Source organism: Pseudophryne corroboree, chromosome 2 (assembly GCF_028390025.1).
Source record: "Pseudophryne corroboree isolate aPseCor3 chromosome 2, aPseCor3.hap2, whole genome shotgun sequence".
Lineage (NCBI taxonomy): Eukaryota > Metazoa > Chordata > Amphibia > Anura > Myobatrachidae > Pseudophryne > Pseudophryne corroboree.
The window spans coordinates 1,051,231,616-1,051,252,086 of NC_086445.1; the positions used below are offsets into that span (position 1 = coordinate 1,051,231,616).

A 20,471-nucleotide genomic window follows, 5' to 3' on the forward strand; every position below is an offset into this window, starting at 1 on the left:
GCCGCAACTCACGAAACACCACTCGATATTCAAAGGTGATCAGTCAGGACTACTGGGGACCCAACGACTTCCTGGGATGAGATGACAACTCCCGGATACAGGACTTCTGAGGACAGGAATGACCGGATACAGCAGGACTGGAACAGACTCTCAGCAAACCAAAGCAGCATGCAGGAAGCTATTACCGGCGTCTGTGAGAAGCACTGAGAAGGTATTTAGCAGGGAGTCCTCCAATCAGCTGTTCAGAGCCTGATTGGTATTAATGCCGTGCAGCTGCCTTGCTGCACGGCCAGAAGACAAGTGTGTGTGCGTGTGTAACTAGACCCTGCAACGGGGAACGCGGTCCGCCCGTGGCGTCCCCGTTGCTAGGGTCCGTGCGGCTCAGCGCGCCCGGCGTCTAGCGTTGCTAGGAAGCCGGCGGCTGAACGCGCACGGCGTCCCTAGTTGCTAGGCGCCGGGCCGCGCGGACATTGCGGACCCCGGCGCCTAACAGTACCCCCCCCCCCTTGAGGAGGGGTCAAGGAACCCCTAAAGCCAGGTTTCTGAGGAAATTCCCGAAAAAATGCCCTCTTGAGCCTAGGGGCATGAAGATCCTTATCTAGGACCCAAGACCTTTCCTCTGGACCATAGCCTTTCCAGTGAACTAAAAAATAAAGCCGACCCCGGGACAATTTGGAATCAAGAACTTTCTCTACCAAGAACTCCTGTTGTCCCTGTACATCCACTGGAGATCTACCCTGAGAGATCCTCCGAGGAAATCTACTGGAAGAAACGTATTGTTTCAACAGGGAACAGTGACACGTATTTCCAATCTTGAGAGATCATGGTAAACGTAGCCGAAAGGCAACTGGGTTGACTCTTTTAATAATAAGAAATGGTCCAATAAATTTGGGTCCCAGTCTAGCCGAGGATTGTCGAAGCCTGATGTTGCGAGTTGACAACCACACCTTATCTCCCACCTTAAAAGTGCAAGGACGTCGGAGCCTGTCAGAAAATTTCTTCTCTCGAAAGGCCGCTTTTCTGAGAGCAAGGTGCACTTTTTTCCAAATTGCTCTGAGATGGGAGGTCAATGCCAGCGAGGAGACTGGAGAATGATGAAAAAAAGAATAAGCTCTGGGGTGAAAACCAAAAACTGAAAAGAATGGAGACTCTTTAGTGGAGGAATGACAAGAATTATTGTAAGCAAATTCAGCCAAAGGAAGAAACTCGGACCAATCATTCTGGAGTTTGGCTGAATACAAGCGCAGATATTGTTTCAATGACTGGTTAACTCGTTCGGTTTGCCCGTTGGATTGTGGGTGGTAACCGGATGTTAACGACAGTTTCATCTTTAATGAAGCACAAAAACATTTCCAGAATTGTGCGACGAATTGTGGACCCCGATCAGAAACAATATCAGTGGGCAACCCATGAAGCCTGAACACATGGCGGAGGAACAAAACTGCCAACCCTTGAGCAGAAGGCAATCGGGGAAGAGCAATAAAATGAGCCATTTTACTAAAACGGTCCACTACCACCCATATGACTCGGAATCCAGCTGAAAGGGGAAGGTCAACCACAAAATCCATGGAAATATGAGACAATGGCCTGAGAGGGACACTTAAGGGCATAAGTTGCCCTATAGGCAAGGAACGGGGAACCTTATGCTGTGCACAAACCTGACATGAATAAACAAATTCCCTAACGTCTTTAGAAATACTAGGCCACCATACTGAGCGAGAGACTAACTCCAATGTTTTAGTGATTCCCGGATGCCCTGAAAATTTGTTGTCATGGAATTCAGTTAAAACAGTAGCTCTCAAAAATTCAGGAACGTAAAGACGACCAGCAGGAGTAAATCTAGGAGCTTGATGTTGAAGCTGGTTTAACTGGGTAAATAAATCCTGTGTGAGGCCTGCCCGGATGACCGAAGATGGAAGTATTGGGGTAACAACAGGATTGTTATTGTGAACCGGAAGAAAGCTACGTGACAGGGCATCAGCTTTAGTATTCTTGGAACCAGGCCTGAAAGTGATTATAAATTTGAAACGAGTAAAAAATAATGCCCAACGTGCCTGCCGGGCATTAAGCCGTTTAGCTGATTCAATGTATTGCAGGTTCTTATGGTCAGTCAATACCGAAATAGTATGCTTCGCTCCTTCCAGCCAATGCCTCCACTCCTCAAAAGCCCACTTTACCGCCAGTAACTCCCGATTACCAACGTCATAATTGGATTCAGCGGAGGAGAATTTCCTGGACATAAAGGCACAAGGATGTAACTCCAGAGACTCCGGATCCTTTTGAGAAAGGACGGCCCCCACTCCAACTTCTGAGGCATCAACCTCCACAACAAAGGGCAATTCCGGATTAGGATGTCTTAGGACTGGAGCTGAGACAAAGGCTTGTTTCAGGGCCCGGAAGGATAACTCAGCTTCATGCGACCAGTTGGTAGGATCCGCTCCTTTCTTTGTCAGAGCTACAATGGGAGCAACCAGGTCAGAAAAAGAATGAATGAACTTCCTATAATAATTCGCAAACCCTAAAAAGCGCTGAATTGCTTTTAAATTGGTGGGTTGCGCCCAATTAAGGATGGCCTGGAGCTTCTTAGGTTCCATCGAAAATCCCTGAGGGGAAATTATGTACCCTAAAAAAGGTACTTCCGTGACGTGAAATTCACACTTCTTCAGCTTGGCATATAAATGATTCTCACGTAACTTTTGAAGAACCAGACGCACCTGGGTGATATGTTGTTCCATCGATTCAGAATAAATCAAGATGTCGTCTAAATAAACGACCACGAATTTCCCTAGGAAGTCACGGAGCACATCATTTATGAGGTCTTGAAAAACTGCTGGAGCATTAGACAGGCCGAACGGCATCACCAGGTATTCGTAGTGACCCGACTGAGTACTGAAAGCCGTCTTCCACTCATCTCCAGATTTAATTCGGATGAGGTTGTAAGCTCCTCTAAGGTCAATTTTAGAAAAAATCACAGCAGAACGTAACTGATCAAAGAGTACAGAAATCAACGGCAAAGGATAGGTGTTTTTAACTGAGATCTTATTCAGGGCTCTAAAATCTATGCATGGTCTAAGCGAGCCATCCTTCTTCTCCACAAAGAAAAAACCAGCACTTAAAGGGGATTTTGATGGTCTAATAAATCCTTTCTGTAAGCTCTCCTGAACATAGTCATTCATAGCCGAAGTTTCTGGCCCGGACAATGCATATAATCTCCCCTTTGGCAATGCGGCACCAGGAACTAGCTCAATAGCACAATCATAAGGCCGATGGGGAGGCAGAATGTCCGCATTGCCTTTGGAGAATACATCGGCAAACTCCTGGTATTCCCCAGGAATGAGTTCTGAAATGATAGCTGCGACTCTGACTGGAAACGAAATACACTCCTTAGCACAAAATGTACCCCATTGGGAAATCTCCCCGGACCGCCAATCAATGGTGGGATTATGAAAGGCCAGCCAAGGGTGACCCAGAACAACTGGAACTGCTGGGCAATGTGTTAGATAGAATTCGATATTTTCGGAATGTAAGGCTCCTACTGTAAGTACTACGGGAGGTGTACGGTGGGTAATAACCCCATTGGAAAGCGGACTCCCATCTAAGCCATGCATGGTGACACACCTATCCAATGGTAACTGTGGAATGCCTAAGGCCTTAGCCCAAGTTAAATCCATAAAGTTTCCTGCAGCTCCACTGTCAACAAAAGCCGACACCAAAGAACTGAGGCTGTCAAAGGAAACCTTAACTGGGACTAAAAGAGAGTTATTCGAGGAGATAAGCTGCAGACCTAGGTGAACCCCCTCACAATTCACCTGGTCAAAGCGTTTCCCGACTTGTTCGGACAGTTACGAGCAAAATGTCCCTTACCACCACAGTACAAACAAAGACCGGAATTTTGCCTTCTGGTCCTTTCCTCAGGAGACAGCCGGGAGAGACCCATCTGCATGGGCTCCTCGACGTCTTCTGGAATGGAATAAACACAAGGACTTGACCTTACAGATGTTCCTCTTTCAGCTCTCCGCTCTCTGAGACGACGATCAATCTTAATAGAAAGCTCCATGAGTTTATCGAGAGTCTCAGGAGCGGGGTACTGGAGGAGACTGTCTTTAATAGACTCTGATAAGACGAGGCGAAACTGACTGCGCAGGGCTGGGTCATTCCAGCCACAGTCGTTCGACCAACGGCGAAACTCAGTACAATAAACCTCTGCAGGATTTCTACCTTGTTTGAGAGCGCGCAGCTGACTTTCAGCGGACGCCTCTCTATCTGGGTCATCATACAAAAGCCCTAAAGATTTAAAGAAAGCGTCTACTGACAACAACGCAGGATCCTCTGCTCTTAAACCGAATGCCCAGGTCTGAGGATCCCCCTGGAGTAAAGAAATAATAATCCCAACCCGCTGAGATTCAGTACCAGAGGAAGTAGGTCTTAAATGAAAATAAAGTTTACAGGATTCTTTAAAATTAAAAAATTATTTTCTATCACCAGAAAAACGGTCAGGCAAATGCATCTTTGGTTCAGGGACTCCCCTTGGGGAGGCTCGCAAAAGATCTTCCTGCGACCTCACCCGAAGAGAAAGATCCTGAACCATCTGAGTAAGTTCTTGAATCTGATTGACTAAGAGCTGGCCAGGGTTTGGCCCTAAACCTGTCGGATTCATGAGGCCAAAATTTTTTAACAAAAACTGAATGAGAGGAAAAAATTAAAGCCCTGTTTAATTTTAATTTTTGGTATGGCCGGTAATAATGTTATGATTCGAGCACTCTGGTCTGAGGAGATCTTATTGTGAGGACCGGAGCACTGTTAACGTAATGCTGGGGAAGGGAGCGGGAATGGAGAATAGCCCCTTGCGCCCTAACTCCGTTGTCTCGCCCGTGCTGTCAGAAATCCCCTGCGAGACTATGGTTGCTTGAGCCCATGGCAGCCGCGTTTGAAGGGCGGATTACGTCTGCCCAACTCCGATGCCCCCCCAGGTCTTAATGAGAGACAAAGGGAAATCCGAGACAGGGTGATAACAAGGGGCCCTCTGACTAAACAACCAGGCCAGGGGCTACAAGCTAATAAAAACTAGAATATGTGCGGAAAAACCGCCAGGGAAAAGGACAACCAAAATATCCACTTGTCTTCTTCTCCTACCCGGCACCGCCGAGTTCCAGAGAGGACTTGTGGAAGCGGAACCCTCCGCAAATGCTCCAAAGACAAAATATGTAAAGATAAAGCGGCTGAGCCGCAACACACGGCAGAGCCGCAACACACGAAACACCACTCGATATTCAAAGGTGATCAGTCAGGACTACTGGGGACCCAACGACTTCCTGGGATGAGATGACAACTCCCGGATACAGGACTTCTGAGGACAGGAATGACCGGATACAGCAGGACTGGAACAGACTCTCAGCAAACCAAAGCAGCATGCAGGAAGCTATTACCGGCGTCTGTGAGAAGCACTGAGAAGGTATTTAGCAGGGAGTCCTCCAATCAGCTGTTCAGAGCCTGATTGGTATTAATGCCGTGCAGCTGCCTTGCTGCACGGCCAGAAGACAAGTGTGTGTGCGTGTGTAACTAGACCCTGCAACGGGGAACGCGGTCCGCCCGTGGCGTCCCCGTTGCTAGGGTCCGTGCGGCTCAGCGCGCCCGGCGTCTAGCGTTGCTAGGAAGCCGGCGGCTGAACGCGCACGGCGTCCCTAGTTGCTAGGCGCCGGGCCGCGCGGACATTGCGGACCCCGGCGCCTAACACTCTAGCAGCCTCCTAAACTGCTTTCCTGCCCTCAGCACATACTCAGAAACCTTGGACATTCTCCTTTTGGTCCTTTTGCTCCTCAGGGAAAAGCTAAATGTCAGTCCTACCTGGCAGTTTACTTCCTCTATTCCTCTAAGGACTCCAAGCCCCGGGCTAAACAGGCTTGGGCTACCAGACATCCAGCCAACAAAAAACCCAGACTAAACAGGCTTGGACTACCAGAAGTCTACCTCACGACAAACACAGACGTCCAGCCGATGACAAACCCTCTGCCTGGTGTCATACCACCTCAGACGCCTGGGTGCGAGAAGTGGTCTCTCACAGGTTCCTGAGGCGCCCCCCCCCACAGTTCTTTTTCACTGTCCTTCTAACAGACCCAATCAAAGCCCAGGCCCTCCAATTGGCCATTCAGTCTCTGCTGCAATCGGGTTGAAATCCCTGTCCCTTTGGCACATCAGGGTCAGGGCTTTTACTGTACCCTTTTCTTCTTTCAGAAACCCAACAGATCTCATCGGCCTAGTCTCAATCTCAAGTCACTGAACAAATGTATCCGTTTGCCCCGGTTTAGTATGGCTTGATGGCGTGGCTCTTGAGTCTTCCCTCCTAAGATCCAAAGGTTTCTCCCACTCAGTGATTGAAATGATGCTCAGGGCACAGAAGCCTGCCTCAGCCCGTATATATTCCCGAGTTTGGCACGCTTACTTCCAGTGGTGTGCTGAAAGAAGCTATGACCCTCTGGTTTTTCGGGTTTCCAGGGTGCTTGCCTTTCTCCAAGCTGGATTGGATCTCGGTCTCTGCCTGGCATCCCGGAACGTGCAGGCCTCTGCTCTCTCAGTCTGGTTCCAGCGATGGATTGCTCCACTACCTGATGTTCCAACCTTCCTTTAGGGGGTCCTTCACATTCAACTCCCTTTGTTCCTCCAGTGGCTCCCGTGGAATTTGTCTTTAGTTCTCCAGGCTCTCCAGAAGCCCCCATTTGAACCTCTGGGCTTTGTGGACCTCAGATGGCTGACGGTTTGCCGGTCTCCTGTCTGCCCTCACTAACAGAGACTTAGATCCCATCTGTCGGGCACCATTCCCTGATTGCTTCTCCTAAGAATTGTATCTCATTGTGTTGTATAACTTTTCTCTCTGTTATTTCTGTTACAGCCCATTTACATTGTTATTTATCCTATTGTAATTCGTGTGCGGCGCTGCATACGCCTTTGGCGCCCTATAAATAAGTGATAATAATAATAGGAGCAGGATTAGGGTATCTGGTAGGGAAGGTTCATGATAAGAAGGGGCCTGTGTGCCATGTTGTCTGCGATTTCTTTACTGCGCATGTCTCCGGGAAAATGGCACCTTCTGAGGCGGCCAGAAGGTGCGCCCCCATTATAGATACTAGTGGTACGCCCCGTCCTCTCCTGTGGGGCTGTATGCCTCTGGCAGGTGTGGGGTGGTGAGGGGAGGGAGGATATTATGTGCCCGAGCCCCTCTGCACCTGATGTATCCCAGTGTCCCTAAATGTATAAAACATGTACAGAATCCTGAGGTGACAGGGGTCGGTTCAGATAGCCACAAGGGGGGCAATTTATCACTGTAATGGCTAGGAGATGGCATAGCACCACGACCCCTGGCCCCACCCCCCTCCTTCCTATCCCCGACGGCCCGATCTCTTCACGGGCTTGTGGTTTCATGAGAAATAGCAAAAATATTACAAAAATCTGCGAGCCCGGATGTACCGTAAGTGCGGCATAGAGCGGGACTGACGCCATGACACGACTCGCAGGTACTTGTCCCCATCCCTGCTGTATATAGCACAGAGAGGTGTATATAGAGTATATGTCCAGCACTGAGCTCAGGGGCAGGATTAATAGGTGATAAGGAGGCTTCTGCATATCATGCCAGTCACCCAGGACGCCCTGTTTCTGCTCTTCCCCAGACAATGACAACAGCACAGCCGGCCAGTCACAAGCCCGCGCCTCATCCAGCTACTACAAAGAGAGATATTATGAAGAGATCGATCACAAGCGCAAGATCCGCAGACGCCGCGCCAGGTGAGGGGCTGCCGCCATTTCTCTTATACAGACGCATGTTACCGATCTACCGCGCAGAGTTACACTGTGACGCACAGCTCATGCAGAGACGTCATCTCTATACTGTGTACTCTGTGCTGTGCTCAGGGGTGGATTGGCTAGAGGGCTCACAGGAGGATTCGATGGGCCGACGTACTTGTTGGGCCTGTCTTGTTTGCTGACATGTGGCACCACCCCCAACATGACAGACAGCCCACCCCCGGCGCTCATTACACACACTGCATTGTACCCATTCTCTCTGTTATTCCATCTCAGTACAGCAACTCTGCCTCACATCAGTGTATATGCAGCATCTGTGTGCCTCACATCAGTGTATATGCAGCATCTGTGTGCCTCACATCAGTGTATATGCAGCATCTGTGTGCCTCACATCAGTGTATATGCAGCATCTGTATTCCCTACATCAGTGTGTATGCAGTATCTGTATGCCACACATCAGTGTATATGCAGTATCTGTGTGCCTCTCATCAGTGTATATGCAGTATCTGTATGCCTCACATTCAGTATATATGCAGTATCTGTATGCCTCACATCAGTGTATATGCAGCATCTGTGTGCATCACATTAGTGTATATGCAGTATCTGTATTCCCTACATCAGTGTGTATGCAGTATCTGTATGCCACACATCAGTGTATATGCAGTATCTGTGTGCCTCTCATCAGTGTATATGCAGCATCTTACAGGAAAAAAAGGAAAATGTAGGTGCACATGCTAAACACTAAGAACACTGGCAATCAGAACAATTGTAATAAACTCTGCAATTTAACATGGTGTAAAATTGAGGTTCTTAGCATAATTTTTGGCCAAAAAGTATTGGCCCACCTACCACGGCCAGGCGACCTCATCAGGTGGGTACCCCTCCCCTATACACAGCATCTATTTGCCTCACACCAGTGTATATGTAGCATCTGCATGCCTCGCACCAATGTATATACAGCATCTGTATGCCTCACACCAGTGTATATGTAGCATCTGTATGCCTCGCACCAATGTATACACAGCATCTGTATGCCTCACACCAGTGTATATGTAGCATCTGCATGCCTCGCACAATGTATACACAGCATCTGTATGCCTCACACCAGTGTATATGTAGCATCTGCATACCTCGCACCAATGTATATACAGCATCTGTATTCCTCACACCAGTGTATATGTAGCATCTGTATGCCTCGCACCAATGTATACACAGCATCTGTATGCCTCACACCAGTGTATATGTAGCATCTGCATGCCTCGCACAATGTATACACAGCATCTGTATGCCTCACACCAGTGTATATGTAGCATCTGTATGCCTCGCACAAATGTATATACAGCAACTGTATGCCTTGTACCAGTGTATATGCAGCATCGGTATGCCTCGTACCAGTGTATATACAGCATCAGTATGCCTCATACCAGTGTATATACAGTATCTGTATGCCTTGCACCAGTGTATATACATCTGTATGCCTTGTACCAATGTATACACCGCATCTGTATGCCTCGTACCAATGTATATACAGCATCTGTATGCCTCATACCAGTGTATATACAGCATCTGTATGGCTCGTACCAATGTATACACAGCATCTGTATGCCTCGTACCAGTGTATATAGAGTATCTGTATGCCTCGTACCAATGTATATACAGCATCTGTATGCCTCGTACCAATGTATATACATCATCTGTATGCCTCGTACCAATGTATACACAGCATCTGTATGCCTCGTACCAATGTATACACAGCATCTGTATGCCTTGCACCAGTGTATATACAGCATCTGTATGCCTCGTACCAATGTATACACAGCATCTGTATGCCTCGTACCAGTGTATATAGAGTATCTGTATGCCTCACACCAATTTATATACAGCATCTGTAAGCCTCGTACCAGTGTATATACAGTATCTGTATGCCTCGTACCAATTTATATACAGCATCTGTATGCCTCGTACCAGTGTATATACAGTATCTGTGTGCCTCGAACCAGTGTATATACAGCATCTGTCACCACTTTCTCTAACTACAAGCGTACCCACTGAATAATAGAATCTTACTACTAGACTGATGTAGCTGTGATCGCAGCCTTCCTATATATCACATTACATATACACAATTAGAAGCCGGGAGACTTTAGTGCATTGGCAGGAACTTGCAGGAACACGCGATAGACACGGCTAGTGACCGCCATAAGTGTCACTCTGTGTGGGTCTGCCTCGCAGTGACACGCCCGCACTGTATCCTCCCACGTTCTGCAGCCAGCGCACGCCTCAGCATCAGCGCATATGCATGTGGCTTGTTCTGTGGGGATGCGCAGTACACAGTGCATTTCATGCTGCACACATGCGCCATGCACAGATCCATACCTCCCAACATGACCCTCTCCAGGAGGGACACAATACTCTGCTTCTGGACTTTTCTCTTAATGTATAATTGCCAGCACCTGTGTTGAACAGGTCAATGGATAAAAAAGGTGTTTCAGCACAGGTGATGGCAATCATAAACTAAGAGAAAAGTCCAGAAGCAGAGCATTGTGTCCCTCCTGGAGAGGGTCATGTTGGGAGGTATGCAGATGGGTGATCCTGCCAGTCACGCCTGCCTACCCCAGATGTGCAGGACGGGGCAGAACGTGCGGTACAGTAAGGGCGCGTGTTGTCTCACTTGTGGAGTAAATGTAGGCCAGTGACTAAGCCGCATTATTGGGGGGGGGGGAGGGGGGGGAGGGGGGGGGGAGCGGCAGGTGCAGTTAGCGCATGGTGACGATCAGCTCTGCAGTGAGCGGACTGTGAATGTTCCGCTGGTGCAGACTGGTGACTTCTGTGCCGGTGTTACACGTATTTATTATTACAGACACAAATCGATAGTGACTGCAGTTATTACACATTGCAGCCGGGACGTCGGTGTATGGGAGCATTGCCAGACGTAAACCTGGCGCATATTACCGACCGATGCACATCTTAGCGTAGCTGACGCTTCGCATATGGTCGCAACTGCAATGACCAGAGATTGCGCCTGCGATGTGAGGCACCGTTTCTGCGCATGTCATTTGTTACAGGCTAGAAGGAGACATGGTGGCACACAGACAGCATTGCTGACGTTTCCCCTCTCTCCTCAGGCTGGTGGTCGCGGTACACAGTGCGTTCTCTCAGCTACATCGCCTGGATGATGATCTGAAGTCTCCCCAAGCCGTACACCCAAGGGACGCAGCGCAGAGCGTGTTCCCCCTTATTGCTCAGAGCCTGCAGCGCTACCTGCGCTCAACGCGCCAAACCCATCTGTACACCATGGAGGGGATCATACAGCACCTTACACAGTGTCTTACACACAACGTGTCGCCCCAGGTAACACAACGCACTATACACTGATAGTATGCAGGCGCTGTTATTGTGCGACTGCACACCTCCCAACACTTGGATCCTGATATTCAAAGGCGCGCAAAAGCAGCATGGAGTCACAGCACATCCCCCATTTTCATCACTCTGGGGGCTCGTCCAGCACTGGAATGCCCCTGACTCTCCTCCCGCACTCTGGAGATGCCGTACACACGTGCATGGATTCTCTTCAGTAATCACCAGCTGCTCACGGTGATTAAATACTCCCACCAGTCTCCCCCCCACCCGAAGGGCTACTGCGGCCCGAGTCTGGGTCAGCGGAACAGTGTCCAAAAAACGTGACTGTCACCAAGCAGGAACATACACTGATCCAGCACCGAGCGGGGATACACACTGATCCGGCACCGAGCGGGGATACACACTGATCCGGCACCGAGCGGGGATACACACTGATCCAGCACCGAGCGGGGATACACACTGATCCGGCACGAGTGGGGATACACACTGATCCAGCACCGTGCGGGAACACACACTGATCCGGCATCGAGCGGGGATACACACTGATCCGGCACCGAGCGGGGATACACACTGATCCGGCACCGAGCGGGGATACACACTGATCCAGCACCGAGCGGGAACACACACTGATTCAGCACCGAGCGGGGATACACACTGATCCAGCACCGAGCGGGAACACACACTGATCCAGCACCGAGCGGGAACACACACTGATCCAGCACCGAGCGAGAACACACACTGATCCAGCACCGAGCGGGAACACACACTGATCCAGCACCGAGCGGGAACACACACTGATCCAGCACCGAGGGGGATACACACTGATCCAGCACCGTGCGGGAATACACACTGATCCAGCACCGAGCGGGAACACACTGATCCAGCACCGAGCGGGAACACACACTGATCCAGCACCGAGCGGGAACACACACTGATCCAGCACCGAGAGGGGATACACACTGATCCAGCACCGAGCGGGAACACACACTGATCCAGCACCGAGAGGGGATACACACTGATCCAGCACCGAGCGGGAACACACACTGATCCAGCACCGAGCGGGAACACACACTGATCCAGCACCGAGCGAGAACACACACTGATCCAGCACCGAGGGGGAACACACACTGATCCAGCACCGAGCGGGGATACACACTGATCCAGCACCGAGAGGGGATACACACTGATCCAGCACCGAGCGGGGATACACACTGATCCAGCACCGAGCGGGGATACACACTGATCCAGCACCGAGAGGGGATACACACTGATCCAGCACCGAGCGGGGATACACACTGATCCAGCACCGAGCGGGGATACACACTGATCCGGCACCGAGCGGGGATACACACTGATCCAGCACCGAGAGGGGATACACACTGATCCAGTACCGAGCGAGAACACACACTGATCCAGCACCGAGCGGGATTACACACTGATCCAGTACCGAGCGGGGAAACACACTGATCCAGCACCGAGCGGGAACACACACTGATCCAGCACCGAGCGGGAACTCACACTGATCCAGCACCGAGCGAGAACACACACTGATCCAGCACCGAGCGGGGATACACACTGATCCAGCACCGAGCGAGAACACACACTGATCCAGCACCGAGCGGGAACACACACTGATCCAGCACCGAGCGGGAACACACACTGATCCAGCACCGAGCGGGAACACACACTGATCCAGCACCGAGCGGGAACACACACTGATCCAGCACCGAGCGAGAACACACACTGATCCAGCACCGAGCGGGAACACACACTGATCCAGCACCGAGCGAGAACACACACTGATCCAGCACCGAGCGGGAACACACACTGATCCAGCACCGAGCGGGAACACACACTGATCCGGCACCGAGCGGGGATACACACTGATCCGGCACCGAGCGGGAACACACACTGATCCAGCACCGAGCGGGGATACACACTGATCCAGCACCGAGCGGGAACACACACTGATCCAGCACCGAGCCGGAACACACACTGATCCAGCACCGAGCGGGAACACACACTGATCCAGCACTGAGCGGGAACACACACTGATCCAGCACCGAGCGGGAACACACACTGATCCAGCACCGAGCGGGAACACACACTGATCCGGCACCGAGCGGGGATACACACTGATCCAGCACCGAGCGGGAACACACACTGATCCGGCACCGAGCGGGAACACACACTGATCCAGCACCGAGCGAGAACACACACTGATCCAGCACCGAGCGGGAACACACACTGATCCAGCACCGAACGGGAACACACACTGATCCGGCACCGAGCGGGGATACACACTGATCCAGCACCTAGAGGGGGAACACACACTGATCCGGCACCGAGCGGGAACACACACTGATCCAGCACCGAGCGAGAACACACACTGATCCAGCACCGAGCGGGAACACACACTGATCCAGCACCGAGCGGGAACACACACTGATCCAGCACCGAGCGGGAACACACACTGATCCAGCACCGAGCGGGGATACACACTGATCCAGCACCGAGCGGGATCACACACTGATCCAGCACCGAGCGGGAACACACACTGATCCAGCACCGAGCGGGAACACACACTGATCCAGCACCGAGCGGGAACACACACTGATCCAGCACTGAGCGGGAACACACACTGATCCAGCACCGAGCGGGAACACACACTGATCCAGCACTGAGCGGGAACACACACTGATCCAGCACCGAGCGGGAACACACACTGATCCAGCACCGAGCGGGAACACACACTGATCCAGCACCGAGCGGGAACACACACTGATCCAGCACCGAGAGGGGATACACACTGATCTAGCACCGAGCGGGAATACACACTGATCCGGCACCGAGCGGGAACACACACTGATCCAGCACCGAGAGGGGATACACACTGATCCAGCACTGAGCGGGGATACACACTGATCCAGCACCGAGTGGGAACACACACTGATCCGGCACCGAGAGGGGATACACACTGATCCAGCACCGAGCGGGGATACACACTGATCCAGCACCGAGCGGGAACACACACTGATCCAGCACCGAGAGAGAACACACACTGATCCAGCACCGAGAGGGGATACACACTGATCCAGCACCGAGCGGGAACACACACTGATCCAGCACCGAGAGGGGATACACACTGATCCAGCACCGAGCGGGAACACACACTGATCCAGCACCGAGCGGGGATACACACTGATCCAGCACCGAGCGGGAATACACACTGATCCAGCACCGAGCGGGAACACACACTGATCCGGCACCGAGCGGGAATACACACTGATCCAGTACCGAGCAAGAACACACACTGATCCAGCACCGAGCGGGAACACACACTGATCCAGCACCGAGAGGGGATACACACTGATCCAGCACCGAGCGGGAACACACACTGATCCAGCACCGAACGGGAACACACACTGATTCAGCACCGAGAGGGGATACACACTGATCCAGCACTGAGCGGGAACACACACTGATCCAGCACCGAGCGGGAACACACACTGATCCAGCACCGAGCGGGAACACACACTGATCCAGCACTGAGCGGGGATACACACTGATCCAGCACCGAGCGGGAACACACACTGATCCAGCACCGAGCGGGAACACACACTGATCCAGCACCGAGAGGGGATACACACTGATCCAGCACCGAGCGGGAATACACACTGATCCAGCACCGAGCGGGAACACACACTGATCCAGCACCGAGCGGGAACACACACTGATCCAGCACCGAGCGGGAACACACACTGATCCAGCACCGAGCGGGAACATGCACTGATCCAGTACCGAGCGGGAACACACACTGATCCAGCACCGAGCGGGAACACACACTGATCCAGCACCGAGAGGGGATACACACTGATCCAGCACCGAGCGGGAATACACACTGATCCAGCACCGAGCGGGAACACACACTGATCCAGCACCGAGAGGGGATACACACTGATCCAGCACCGAGCGGGGATACACACTGATCCAGCACCGAGTGGGAACACACACTGATCCAGCACCAAGCGGGAACACACACTGATCCAGCACCGAGCGGGGATACACACTGATCCAACACCGAGCGGGGATACACACTGATCCAGCACCGAGCGGTAACACACACTGAGGCGGCACCGAGCGGGGCTACACACTGATCCAGCACCGAGCGAGAACACACACTGATCCAGCACCGAGCGGGAACACACACTGATCCAACACAGAGCGGGAACACACACTGATCCAACACCGAGCGGGAACACACACTGATCCAGCACCGAGAGGGGATACACACTGATCCAGCACCGAGCGGGAATACACACTGATCCGGCACCGAGCGGGAACACACACTGATCCAGCACCGAGAGGGGATACACACTGATCCAGCACTGAGCGGGGATACACACTGATCCAGCACCGAGTGGGAACACACACTGATCCGGCACCGAGAGGGGATACACACTGATCCAGCACCGAGCGGGGATACACACTGATCCAGCACCGAGCGGGAACACACACTGATCCAGCACCGAGAGAGAACACACACTGATCCAGCACCGAGAGGGGATACACACTGATCCAGCACCGAGCGGGAACACACACTGATCCAGCACCGAGAGGGGATACACACTGATCCAGCACCGAGCGGGAACACACACTGATCCAGCACCGAGCGGGGATACACACTGATCCAGCACCGAGCGGGAATACACACTGATCCAGCACCGAGCGGGAACACACACTGATCCGGCACCGAGGGGGAATACACACTGATCCAGTACCGAGCAAGAACACACACTGATCCAGCACCGAGCGGGAACACACACTGATCCAGCACCGAGAGGGGATACACACTGATCCAGCACCGAGCGGGAACACACACTGATCCAGCACCGAACGGGAACACACACTGATTCAGCACCGAGAGGGGATACACACTGATCCAGCACTGAGCGGGAACACACACTGATCCAGCACCGAGCGGGAACACACACTGATCCAGCACCGAGCGGGAACACACACTGATCCAGCACTGAGCGGGGATACACACTGATCCAGCACCGAGCGGGAACACACACTGATCCAGCACCGAGCGGGAACACACACTGATCCAGCACCGAGAGGGGATACACACTGATCCAGCACCGAGCGGGAATACACACTGATCCAGCACCGAGCGGGAACACACACTGATCCAGCACCGAGCGGGAACACACACTGATCCAGCACCGAGCGGGAACACACACTGATCCAGCACCGAGCGGGAACATGCACTGATCCAGTACCGAGCGGGAACACACACTGATCCAGCACCGAGCGGGAACACACACTGATCCAGCACCGAGAGGGGATACACACTGATCCAGCACCGAGCGGGAATACACACTGATCCAGCACCGAGCGGGAACACACACTGATCCAGCACCGAGAGGGGATACACACTGATCCAGCACCGAGCGGGGATACACACTGATCCAGCACCGAGTGGGAACACACACTGATCCAGCACCGAGCGGGAACACACACTGATCCAGCACCGAGCGGGGATACACACTGATCCAACACCGAGCGGGGATACACACTGATCCAGCACCGAGCGGTAACACACACTGAGGCGGCACCGAGCGGGGATACACACTGATCCAGCACCGAGCGAGAACACACACTGATCCAGCACCGAGCGGGAACACACACTGATCCAACACAGAGCGGGAACACACACTGATCCAACACCGAGCGGGAACACACACTGATCCAGCACCGAGCGGGGATACACACTGATCCAGCACCGAGCGGGAACACACACTGATCCAGCACCGAGCGGGAACACACACTGATCCAGCACCGAGCGGGAACACACACTGATCCAGCACCGAGAGGGGATACACACTGATCCAGCACCGAGCGGGAACACACACTGATCCAGCACCGAGAGGGGATACACACTGATCCAGCACCGAGAGGGGATACACACTGATCCAGCACCGAGCGGGAATACACACTGATCCAGCACCGAGCGGGAACACACACTGATCCAGCACCGAGCGGGAACACACACTGATCCAGCACCGAGCGAGAAGACACACTGATCCAGCACCGAGAGGGGATACACACTGATCCAGCACCGAGCGGGAACACACACTGATCCAGCACCGAGAGGGGATACACACTGATCCAGCAACGAGCGGGAACACACACTGATCCGGCACCGAGCGGGAACACACACTGATCCAGCACCGAGAGGGGATACACACTGATCCAGCACCGAGCGGGAACACACACTGATCCAGCACCGAGAGGGGATACACACTGATCCAGTACCGAGTGAGAACACACACTGATCCAGCACCGAGCGGGAACACACACTGATCCAGCACCGAGCGGGAACACACACTGATCCAGCACCGAGAGGGGATACACACTGATCCAGCACCGAGTGGGAACACACACTGATCCAGCACCGAGAGGGGATACACACTGATCCAGCACCGAGCGGGAACACACACTGATCCAGTACCGAGCGAGAACACACACTGATCCAGCACCGAGCGGGAACACACACTGATCCAGTACCGAGCGGGAACACACACTGATCCAGCACCGAGCGGGAACACACACTGATCCAGCACCGAGCGGTAACACGCACTGATCCAGTACCGAGCGGGAACACACACTGATCCAGCACCGAGCGGGGATACACACTGATCCAGCACCGAGCGGGAACACACACTGATCCAGCACCGAGCGGGAACACACACTGATCCAGCACCGAGCGGGAACACACACTGATCCAGTACCGAGCGAGAACACACACTGATCCAGCACCGAGCGGGAACACACACTGATCCAGCACCGAGCGGGGACACACACTGATCCAGCACCGAGCGGGAACACGCTCTGATCCAGTACCGAGCGGGAACACACACTGATCCAGCACCGAGCGGGAACACACACTGATCCAGCACCGAGCGGGAACACACACTGATCCAGCACCGAGCGGGAACACACACTGATCCAGCACCGAGGGGGATACACACTGATCCAGCACCAAACGGGGACACACACTGATCCAGCACCGAGCGGGAACACACACTGATCCAGTACCGAGCGGGAACACACAGTGATCCAGCACCGAGCGGGGATACACACTGATCCAGCACCGAGCGGGAACACACACTGATCCAGCACCGAGCGGGAACACACACTGATCCAGCACCGAGCGGGAACACACACTGATCCAGCACCGAGCGGGAACACACACTGATCCAGTACCGAGCGGGAACACACAGTGATCCAGCACCGAGCGGGGATACACACTGATCCAGCACCGAGCGGGAACACACACTGATCCAGCACCGAGCGGGAACACACACTGATCCAGCACCGAGCGGGAACACACACTGATCCAGCACTGAGCGGGAACACACACTGATCCAGCACCGAGCGGGAACACACACTGATCCAGCACCGAGCGGGAACACACACTGATCCAGCACCGAGCGGGAACACACAGTGATCCAGCACCGAGCGGGGATACACACTGATCCAGCACCGAGCGGGAACACACACTGATCCAGCACCGAGCGGGATACACACTGATCCAGTACCGAGCGAGAACACACACTGATCCAGCACCGAGCGAAAACACACACTGATCCAGCACCGAGCGGGAACACACACTGATCCAACACCGAGCGGGAACACACACTGATCCAGCACCGAGCGAGAACACACACTGATCCAGTACCGAGCGAGAACACACACTGATCCAGCACCGAGCGAGAACACACACTGATCCAGCACCGAGGGGGAACACACACTGATCCAGCACCGAGGGGGAACACACACTGATCCAGTACCGAGCGAGAACACACACTGATCCAGTACCGAGCGAGAACACACACTGATCCAGCACCGAGCGAGAACACACACTGATCCAGCACCGAGCGAGAACACACACTGATCCAGCACCGAGGGGGAACACACACTGATCCAGCACCGAGCGAGAACACACACTGATCCAGTACCGAGCGAGAACACACACTGATCCAGCACCGAGCGAGAACACACACTGATCCAGCACCGAGCGAGAACACACACTGATCCAGCACCGAGGGGGAACACACACTGATCCAGCACCGAGCGGGAACATAGACTGATCAGGATGTGCCCTCCTCTGCGTTTTGCACATGGTTACTGGTGGGCACAGTCATGCCCTCAGTACATTCAGCAAGGGAACACCCATTCTGCCCACCTCCCGTCAGAAACTGCCGCCTTCTGCAGGTGCCACAATATTGGACAATTCTTATAGATGTATGAGGCCACATAAAAGCAGTGCAGCCAACTCACTGACTCTTCTCATTCTCCCCCACAGGCCTTTCTGAAGCAGTACCTGCGGCCTGGGCCCCCCTGTCAGTATTCTGGTGCCCCCACATCTCTATGGACATTAGTAAGCGAGGAGTCAGTCACAAAAACTCTTCACTCCAGCTTGACATTCTGCCTCCGCAGCTCGGACACTCAGCTTGTGGTGAGTGTGAGTAGGATTCCCAGTCTGACACTCAGTGAGTCCTTCATCCCACCCAACTCTCATCGCTTTGTTGTGAGATCATATCCTCAGCCGCTGGACTTATCAACCATATCTCCAGCCTGACATTCCCAAATCTCCTCCAACCAGACGTCCCATCTCCCAGGTATTTTCTGGCCTGGCATACTCTGCTCCCGGATCTCCCGCTGCTTGGCATACTCTGCTCCCGGATCTCCCGCTGCCTGGCACCTCTGCTCCTGGATCTCCAGCTGCCTGGCATACTCTGCTCCTGGATCTCCTGTAGCCTGGCATACTCTGCTCCTGGATCTCCAGCTGCCTGGCATATTCTGCTCCTGGATCTCCTGCAGCCTGGCATACTCTGCTCCTGGATCTCCAGCTGCCTGGCATACTCTGCTCCTGGATCTCCAGCTGCCTGGCATACTCTGCTCCTGGATCTCCAGTTGCCTGGCATACTCTGCTCCTGGATCTCCAGCTGCCTGGCATACTCTGCTCCTGGATCTCCTGCAGCCTGGCATACTCTGCTCCTGGATCTCCAGCTGCCTGGCATACTCTGCTCCTGGATCTCCAGCTGCCTGGCATACTCTGCTCCTGGATCTCCAGTTGCCTGGCATACTCTGCTCCTGGATCTCCAGCTGCCTGGCATACTCTGCTCCTGGATCTCCCGCTGCCTGGCATACTCTGCTCCTGGATCTCCAGCTGCCTGGCATACTCTGCTCCTGGATCTCCCGCTGCCTGGCATAGTCTGCTCCTGGATCTCCAGCTGCCTGGCATA

General features: G+C 53.2%; 1 protein-coding gene across 3 annotated transcripts in view; it reads left to right on the top strand.

Annotated features, from left to right (window-relative positions):
* LOC135050403 (vang-like protein 1) overlaps positions 1–20,078 on the top strand; it is a 265,602-nt gene extending 245,524 nt beyond the window's left edge. For all 3 annotated transcript variants that reach the window (XM_063956893.1, XM_063956890.1, XM_063956891.1), the window contains 3 exons: positions 7,662–7,776; positions 10,920–11,145; positions 19,529–20,078. In XM_063956893.1, the coding sequence (XP_063812963.1) occupies positions 7,662–7,776; positions 10,920–11,145; positions 19,529–19,804 (617 nt within the window). In that variant the 3' untranslated portion in view covers positions 19,805–20,078. The remainder of the gene's footprint in view (positions 1–7,661; positions 7,777–10,919; positions 11,146–19,528) is intronic.
* The last annotated feature ends 393 nt before the right edge of the window (positions 20,079–20,471 follow it).